Source organism: Myxocyprinus asiaticus, chromosome 28 (assembly GCF_019703515.2).
Source record: "Myxocyprinus asiaticus isolate MX2 ecotype Aquarium Trade chromosome 28, UBuf_Myxa_2, whole genome shotgun sequence".
NCBI classification, from domain to species: Eukaryota; Metazoa; Chordata; class Actinopteri; order Cypriniformes; family Catostomidae; genus Myxocyprinus; species Myxocyprinus asiaticus.
This window is the reverse complement of record NC_059371.1, coordinates 23,100,404-23,109,882: the sequence shown is the minus strand read 5'-3', so window position 1 is coordinate 23,109,882 and position 9,479 is coordinate 23,100,404. Positions and strand designations below refer to the sequence as shown.

At 35.1% G+C, this 9,479-nt stretch overlaps 1 protein-coding gene across 2 annotated transcripts; it reads left to right on the top strand.

The window, feature by feature from the left end:
• The first annotated feature begins 5,522 nt into the window (after positions 1 to 5,522).
• Positions 5,523 to 8,929, top strand: LOC127419015 (heat shock protein beta-7-like). Of its 2 annotated transcripts, none has more exons than XM_051660031.1 (3): positions 5,523 to 5,951; positions 7,592 to 7,725; positions 7,817 to 8,929. In XM_051660031.1, exons 1-3 carry the CDS (start codon positions 5,786 to 5,788, stop codon positions 7,997 to 7,999), a joined length of 483 nt encoding a protein of 160 aa, XP_051515991.1. In that variant the 5' UTR covers positions 5,523 to 5,785; the 3' UTR covers positions 8,000 to 8,929. The 2 variants fall into 2 exon arrangements, with proteins under 2 accessions (XP_051515991.1, XP_051515992.1); XM_051660032.1 differs by having other exon boundaries at positions 5,527 to 5,951; positions 7,820 to 8,929.
• The last annotated feature ends 550 nt before the right edge of the window (positions 8,930 to 9,479 follow it).

Sequence of the window (9,479 nt, the reverse complement as noted above, 5' to 3'; positions counted from 1 at the left end):
AGTGAATATTTTCCTGACCTTAAACAATTCATTGAAAAGACAAGGTGTCTGATGGCTTTTTACTAATAAGGAAATTTACAGGTTAAAGAAACTATACTCTAAACTAACTCAATACTGAAATGAGCAATGATGGTGGTGAAAAAAGATAAATTACTGATAATCAGTGGTTTGTTTTTACTGTTTTGTTTTTTATTCTTTATGGGTGAAGTTAGTGTTGCTTCAGTGAATGTAAATGGGGCAAGAGACATAAGAAAAAGAGTAATGTTATATGAAGTAGTTAAACAGAAAAAAATAGATATTGTTTTCCTTCAAGAAACTCATAGTGATTTAAAGAATGCTGCAGTCTGGGCAAGAGAATTGGACGGCATCTCTATTTTAAGTCACAACACTGCTGTCAGTGGAGGAGTTGCTGTTTTATTTTCTAAAAACTTCAAACTAGTTTCTTATGATGTTGAAGAGATTATAAAGGGCAGACTTTTAAAGGTTAGAGCTTTATTTGAAAATAATAAGAGATTTATCCAAGTCATTAAACACGTGAGCTGTGTGATATATGGAGACATGTTAATGGTAATCTAAGACAATAAACTTGGTCTCATACCCATGTCAATGTTTTTTCTTTAGCTAGGTTGGATAGATTTTATGGTCTTAAACATCAATGTGGTATTTTTAGCAAATGTTTTATTGTCCCAGTTAGTTTTCTGATCATAGTATGGTGTGCTTTTCATTTATTTTGAACTCTATTAGACCAAATAGTGCTTATTGCCATTTTAACAGTTCTTTGTTAAATGATACAAATTTTAAAGACAATTTTAAATATTTTTGGGAAACTTTTAGAGCTGCAAAGAACTCTTTCCAATCATTGAGGCAGTGGTGGGATTTTGGTAAAGTGCAAATTAAACAGTTTTGTCAACAGCATACTCGAAATATCACTGTACAGTTATCAAAATCTATGAAAAACTTAGAGACATCAATAGTTAAACTTCAAGAGTTAGCCGAATTAACTGGGGGGAATAATGTTTTGGAAGCTTTTTCAATGAAAAAAACACAACTTAGTGATCTTTTAGGGGTTAAGGTGCAAGGAGCTCTGGTTCGGTCCCGCTTTCAGAATATTGACCAAATGGATGCTCCAACTAACTTTTTTTAATTTGGAAAAAAAGAATGTACAGAAAAGATTAATTCACGTGCTGCGCTCTGAATCTGGCATGTTATTATCTGAACCCACTGACATTAGAAAGAGAGCAGTTTGTTTTTATGAAAAGCTGTACAGCTGTGAATGTGTTGCAGAGCCTGACATTGACAATGTCTTTTTATAAACTTGGCACAGGTGTCTGAGAAGGCCAACACGAAACTCAGTAAGGCCATGAGCCTAGGGGAGTTGTACAAGGCCCTTCAGAGCATGGAGTCTGGGAAGGCTCCTGGCATCAATGGTCTCCCAGTAGACTTTTATAAGTCTTTCTGGACAGTGTTGGGGAAGGATTTGCTCACGGTGCTCAATGAAAGCTTGGCTGAAGGGCAGCTGCCAGCAGTTCTTACACTCCTCCCGAAAAAAGGAGACCCGATGGATATCAAGAACTGGCACCCTATGTCGCTTCTTTGCACAGATTACAAACTGCTCTCTAAACTTTGGCAAATTGACTGACAGAGGTAATGGAGCAAGTCATTCATCTGGACCAGAGCTATTGCATACTTGGTAGGTCCATTTTTGATAATATTTCTTTAGTGCGGGATATTCTAGAGGTCTCCAAGTTGTTTAATTTAGATTGAGCTTTGCTTTCTCTGGATCAAGAGAAAGCGTTTGATCGAGTTGAACATAATTACCTCTGGAAAACTTTAACAGCTTTTGGATTCTGCCAAGATTTTGTGGAAATGATTAAGATGTTGTACACTGATGTTGAGAGTGTGCTGAAAGTGAACGGTGGCTTATGCACTCCTTTCAAGGTTGGCAGAGGTGTCAGGCAAGGATGTTTGTTGTCAGGAATTCTTTATTCATTAGCCATAGAACCTTTATTGCAGCAGATAAGGGTAAATCTGAATGGGTTACATATACCTGGTTTTAATTGTAACATTCATTTATCAGCGTACGCTGATGATGATATTGTAATGGTCAATAGTCAAAAAGATATAGAGATTTTGATGAAATTACTTGAAGATTTTAAAGTTTTATCTTCTGCTAAAATAAACTGGAACAAAAGTGAAGCTTTAATGTGTGGAAAGTGGACGGGGGTGGAGCTAAGCCTTCCTGATGGTTTACTTTGGAGTAAAGGGGGTTTTAAATATTTGGGGGTCTTTTTAGGAGATGAGGCCAAAAATTGGGAAGGGATTGTTGAAAAAGTTAAAGGTCGATTAGACAAATGGAAATGGCTGGCCCCAAACATGTCCTATAAAGGGTGTACTTTAGTTATTAATAATTTAATTGCATCCTCTCTCTGGCATAAGCTGGCATGTATAGATCCACCTTTAAAACTGATGACTGGAATTCAAGCCTTACTGGTGGACTTTTTCTGGGATAAATTACACTGGATTACTAAGGGCATTTTATTTTTATCTAAAGAAGAAGATGGACAGGGACTGATAAACTTGCAAAGCAGAACAGCAGCTTTCTGTCTGCAATTTATACAAAGGCTTCTTTCAGGGTCAAGTGACTTTAGTAGGAGAGCACCTGCATGTGCTATTATACAGAGTCTGAGTGGCCTGCAGATGGATAAATCTCTCTTCTTTTTAGACCCCCTAAAACTGGATACTTCCAACATGCCAATTTTTTATCGCAATCTTTTTAAAGTATGGAGTCTTTTTAATCAACAAAGGACACCGTGCATGAAATCACTCTTCTGGTTGTTAAGCAAACCCATAATACATGGAACCCGTTTGGATATTTCTGCTGTTGAATGCACTTTTCCTGGACTAAACAATGTACTTTGCAAATCCAAGATCACCACCTTGAGTCTGGACCTAATTTTTATGAACATTGAGCAAGTAGCTTCTCATCTGGGAATTTTTTCAACCCGTATAGTTGCTCAACTGATAGCAAAGTGGCAGTCTACTCTTACAAATGAAGAGAGACAATTATTAGCAGATTATTGTGCAGGAGTAAAAGCTCCTAATGCTGAAGACCCTTTTCTGGCTATATACTTGTCTCCCAAACTAGATGATTGTATGGGTATGTTTTTAAAAACTGGGAAGTCTTTGTGTTTAGATTTCTTTTCGGTTATGGGGAAAATCTTGTACAAAGTTTGTGTTTTGGTTTTTAATAAGAAGATTTTAGATAACAAAGTGGATACACCATGGCGTTCTTTCGTAAAACTGGATGATAATGTTAAGCCTGAATGGAGAGTTTTGTATAAGCCACCGTTAACGAAGAGAGTAGGGGACATACAATGTAGGGTTCTCCATGGAGCAATAGCTGTTAATGCTTTTATTTTGGTTTTAAATCCTGAGCTGAGCTCTGAATGTCCTTTTTGTCTTAAAAGAGAAACCGTTTTTCATGCATTTATGGAGTGTTCTAGATTAAAGCCCTTATTTATTGTATTAAGAAATCTTTTTGATGTTTTTAATGAAATATTTTCCATGGAAATTTTTGTTTTGGGTGCTAAATATGTGCAGAAAAGACATATGGATTGTCAATTATTGAATTTTTTCTTGAGTCAAGCTAAACTAGCGATCTACTCAAGTAGGAAAAATAGGATTGAACAAAGGACTGGACAGAATGTTACTGTTTTGTTTTCAACTCTTGTAAAGTCTAGAGTGTTGATTGATATTAATTTTAATAAATCTATGGATGATCTTATTTCTTTTTAACTGAAATGGTGTAGCAAAGGAGCATTGTGTTCTGTGTTTGAAGATGAATTGCTTTCACATATTTCCTGTAATTTTATCTTTAATTCTCTATGAGATGATTTATACTTTGTAAACTGTGTTTTTTGTGTACATTTGTAAAAAAGTACACAAAGTATTATAAAAAAAAATAATTAAAATCTCTCTCTCTCTCTCTCTCTCTCTCTCTCTGTTTCTCTCCCCTGAACAGAATCAAAATAGAAGAGCTCCATTGGTGACACATGCTGTAGGAGTTAATGTTGAGTTTCTTGGCTTGATTCAGAAAATCAGTGACACTTTAATAACCCGGTCTCATAACAAGTCGTATAATATGAGACGGCGAAATTGTTAGACGAGTTGGCATGTACAAACATTTACAACTTTTACCCCTATATAGAAAAATAAATAAATCAACACATGATGTTATTACATTGTTTCCAAGTCTTACCCCTAACCAAAACCTAAATGTAACCATCAAATGTAACCCCTTACCCAAACCCAAAACAAAACATGATTTTAATAGATACACTGTTGTATACCAAACATTAGGTTTTGAACAAGTGTATTCATAACCTAACCACGAGAAAAAGTCATTTGTACTGCATACTGTAAATAAATATTGAATGAGTAACTACATTTGTCTGACATTTCCTTTCTTCAAATAAAGTGTTGAATAGGAGGCTAGCTAAAATTAGATGTCGTTATTGTATTGATTTGAAATTCGGTTTGTTAATTGGTTAGTATCTATATGAATAAAAGTTGTACTTTTTGTTTGAGCCAAGCTGTACAGCAATATATCTTGTGATTTTGCCATCTTGTATGAATTATTATGAGTTGTCATGAGACAGCGTTGGACTTTAATGTTTATACTGATAGGGGAAGAAACTGTGTGACTGCATGAATTCTGCACAGGAGAGGACAATATACTGCCATAATGGAAAACAACACAAAGGCTCCAATGAAATGTTGTTTATCATACTGAAACCTCATGTTTCCAGAGTTCTTTCAGTGCAATGAACATCCTAAACTACAAATTCAAAGGAGACATGAAATGAGCAATGAGAGGTAACCAGCTAAAATGAGCATTGATTGAGCACCATGTAACTAAAGAGGATCTTATTAGAAACTCTTCTCCAAAAATAAATGCTACCTAATTCGTTTTCCTAATGCCATCTGTACCTCAACTACACGCTCTCATCCACATTCCTTCTGTCTTTAGGTTAACCTTGTGTTTGAACTTTCATTCCTCAACCTTGTTGTTTATAAAGAGATGAACACCCTCAGGACATGTATTTACTGTAATTATCAGATAGACAGACACTGCAGTGCAAAGAGATGGTAAAGACTCTGAGAGTCTTCAGGCAAGTACCTTTTCAATAGAGAGCCATTGCAAATCATGGCAAATTACTGTGGATGGCAGGTTTGAGAGGAATGGATGGAGAGGACGCAGAATGGAAGAGAACAAGGCAATAGATGGCTATTTCAGGGAGCAAGTGTCTGGAATGCCGGCTGTTTATACCCCCCCCCCCCCCCCATATCTCTCCCTTTCCTATCTTTGAGTCTTTGTCAGAGCCCCTTTCTCAACCTCAAGCCCTCATCACTCAAAACTTTTCCGACCTCAGAGCCCCTCTCCCTCTCACGTTAAATATAGCACACTGTCATCCTACAATTAACACACACCATACAGGCACATCTTCAAATCTCACAACCTGGACCAACTATATATAAGATGGTCAGACAGGCAATACCAACAGACCACAGCTCAAGGGAAACACAGTTAAAAGAAACTGTGAGAGGAGTTTCCTATCAAGCACTACTGAGTTAAAGAAGGAGACAAGATTGAGAGTGGATTCACACAGTGCTTTATACAAGGACAGGGTACAAAACTGCCTAATTTTTAATCTTGGTCCTCACCTAATCACTCTAAAGCGCTGGCCGGATATTGATTTACGCCAAGGGAACCATCTAAACACTAATGAGTGTGACCAACTCCTCTGCCTATCGATCGGAGTGCAGTTACCACCAGACATCTTCCACTCCCTCCTCATCCTCAACAAACCCATACATGGAGAAGAGCCGGGGACTGTTTGCTGAGGACTTTGGATCGTTCATGTGTCCAAACGATGCTTTGGGATTTCCAAGTGAGTTACAAAATCCAGTCCCAGTTCTTTATGGACCTATATAGTTAAGTGTGTTTCTCTTTGAGTAAAATACACAGCTTTCACTCATTAAACACTGTGGGTTGTTTGTTTCACCACCAGAATAAATAAATAAATAAATACAATACTTTGGATTACTTCTTCAGCACTGGTAGATTTTTTCACTTGTTTTGACTATAAAAACTCTGCCAGTACAGTAAAAAAAATACACATGTTAAAAATACATTCTCTGAAAAACCTAAATATCTTATGCAGTGTTGTTTCTAAAACAAGATAAATCAAACTGATCTTGTTTTAAAGATTTTTAGATATTTTTACAGAAAAACAATACAAAAATTATGATCAAGAATACGATTTTTGCCCTAATATCAAAGGTCTTACTAGAAAAAAAAGAAAATATGATCCAACGTGAATTTTCTTGATAAAAAAATATGATCGTGCCTGGTAATGTGCATGTAAAATGGCTTGAAATAACATTTTAGCTTAGCGTAAAGCTGACAATTTACACAAGGTTTATTTCTATTTCTTCTGCTCCAAACTTACTTCAAACTTACTTCTCTGTCTGCTCGTATGAATGTAACACATCATAAGAAAGTGTTTCACCGCTGTTCAAATGCACTTTTGATCGCATCATTTACATGTTAAATGTTTTCCATCTGAAAGGACTAAATATTAAATGAAACAAATGACAATAAAATGCAAAGTAATCTCTTCAGTAATCAAAATACTTTTTGAATGTAACTGTATTCTAATTACCAATGATTTAAACTGTAACTGTAGTGGAATACAGTTACTTATATTTTGTATTTTAAATACGTAATCCCGTTACATGTATTCCGTTACTCCCCTACATTTATATATATATATATATATATATATATATATATATATATATATTGTTCTATATAAATAAACAGTTCCATTTTTCTCAATTCTATTCACATGCTTATGTACAGAAATTTTAATGCAAATAATGACATTATTGATGGAGTATTGACCATGACAAATGTGCTGACTGTATGAGGCCTAAAAGGATTTATGTACAGTAGTATATGCATTTCACAAATGACTAAGACTGTCTGAGACATTTGACTGTTTGTCTACATATGTGGTATAAACATATGTAGGCAGATGCAGTTAACTGTTCACACAGCTGCATCCTGGCATTTGTAGAAGTGTGTGTTTGGATAAACACAACAGACCTTATGATGAAAGTGTGTGGTGTGGCAGAGCCAAATGTTTGGGCCAGAGCCAAAACTGTGACTTCACTGTTGGGGGATGACTCCAGTGGAGCAAAGATTTGGCAGCCTGTTGCTAAGTGACCTTGATTTGTGAATATGAAGTGTTAGTAGTCTGTTAGTGTTAGATTCACCAAGGCAAATTCCCACACACCACTAAAGTGGCACATTAATGCACAAGAATGCCTGTTTGCAATATACTGTAGTGGTGCTTGTGCATAACACAGTTAAATGAGTACATGCATGACTAACAGCTGATTTAATTGAGTAATTTCTGCTCAGTCACAGCGTTTAAATTTAGCATGAGGTTGTCACTGAAAAAGGCCTGATGAAAATATTGCAGTCCTCTGTTGTTGTGCCATTTATTATTTGATGGTTTTCTAGACAGAACAGGGACAGATGGAAACATCAAGACACTGGGAGACACATACCAATTCACAGTGGATGTCCAAGACTTCTCACCTGAGGATGTCATAGTCACCACCTCAAACAATCAGATTGAAGTTCATGCTGAAAAGGTAAATAGACAGTTTCTCCTAATGAAAACTGCACTGTGCTTTCTGATTATTCTTTATTGCATACCGTATATAATACCTGCATTTTATTCAGCAGCTTGCTACAAATGGCACAGTGATGAACACATTTACCCATAAATGCCAGCTACCAGAGGATGTGGACCCCACCTCGGTGAAGTCGTGTTTAGGAGCCGATGGGACTCTCACTATAAAGGCACAGAGACAGCCTGCAAAACTGGAGCATGCGCAGACATTCCGCACAGAGATCAAAATCTAGATGTTTTCTCTAAGCTCTTGTTTCACTGTGATAACTGACCTTGAAAATAGTTTCTAAATCCTGCTTTGCCATTCCACCATGGCCTCCTCTCATATCTTCTCTATTAGACATGGATGGATTTTAACCCTAGAAAGCATATGTAACTTTAACCCCCTAAAATGCATATCTGGGTTAAAGTTACATGCAACAAATTACTCATTTTTGTCAATGAAAATAGATTTTAATTATACATTTTTGGGTGTTTTTAATGGGATGATATGCCTATTTTGGTAACACTTCATAATAAGGTTACATTTGTTAACATTAGTAAATGCACATTAGGTGTCATGAACTATGAGTGAACAATGAACAATATATTTGTTACAACATTTCTTAATCTTTATTAATGTTAGTTAATAAAAATACAATTGTTCATTGTTAGTTCAAGTTAGTTCATAATGCGTTTACTAATGGTAACATATAAAAATTTTCATTTTTAAAAATGTGTTAGTATACTGTATGTTGAAATTTACATTAACCAAGATTAATAAATGCTGTAAAAGTATTGTTGATTCTTAGTTCATGTTAAATAATGTGTAACTGTAACAAGTGTAACCTTATTTTAATGTGTTACCCCTATTTCTTTTATTTAATATATTTTATTCTGAGTAGTTTAACACAAACTGAAAGTGGAGTATAAGTTTCTGGTGGAGCAGGGCAATTGAAGTGAATTCCAAAGGAAACACATATGGAAACTAGGGGTAAAGATGATTCAAACACCCTTTTAATTAATAATAATAATAATAGCAAAATACATAATCAAATACATCTTAATTGATGAATTCCTGGAGTTTATTTAGTATTTTCCAGTAGGATTTTGTAAATGTAAAGCTGTGTTGTGTTTATGCGATTATTATCAGAATAGAATAAAATTAGAACGCACTTGATTTATCCTAGTGTCATGATGAATATTTGATCTGAATATTTTGAGCTTGCGAGACAATGATTTGGTCCATGCCTGTTTCCATTAAAGTGGACATCATGATCAAACAGGTACTCTATGTGGCTCTGAATACTTTTTCTATAAATAGAGTCCACTGTCATTATTCAGTCTAGTCATCTTCTATTTTTTTTGTGCTTTATGTCATCCATCAACCTGTCACTGTTCTGCACCAGACACAAATGTATGCGAAACAACGGCTATTGTACATATAAAGACATATCTCTTTCTAGTGTCTAACCTTGCTTTTGTTAAATTAATAGTTTAATGTGATCCCTATGGTTTCTTATAGTGAAAATGAAACTTACTATAAGTTATATACATAAATAAGTAGCAGAGATAAAAAGTCTTGAAGGGACATTTTCAAAAGCTTCGAAAAGGCAGAAACATAAGGATGCTATAAAGATCTTATTTGGTTACGTGAATTAGGGACATACAAATATATATATATATATATATATATATATATATATATATATATATATATATATATATTATGTG

What these genes read in the sequence shown, in the direction of transcription:
- LOC127419015 (XM_051660031.1), top strand. Translation starts at nt 5,786, where the DNA reads ATGAGTGTGACCAACTCCTCTGCCTATCGATCGGAGTGCAGTTACCAC. An exon ending in CGATGCTTTGGGATTTCCAA is followed by an intron (nt 5,952 to 7,591) that starts GTGAGTTACAAA and finishes ATGGTTTTCTAG; the next exon opens with ACAGAACAGGGACAGATGGA. An exon ending in TTGAAGTTCATGCTGAAAAG is followed by an intron (nt 7,726 to 7,816) that starts GTAAATAGACAG and finishes CATTTTATTCAG; the next exon opens with CAGCTTGCTACAAATGGCAC.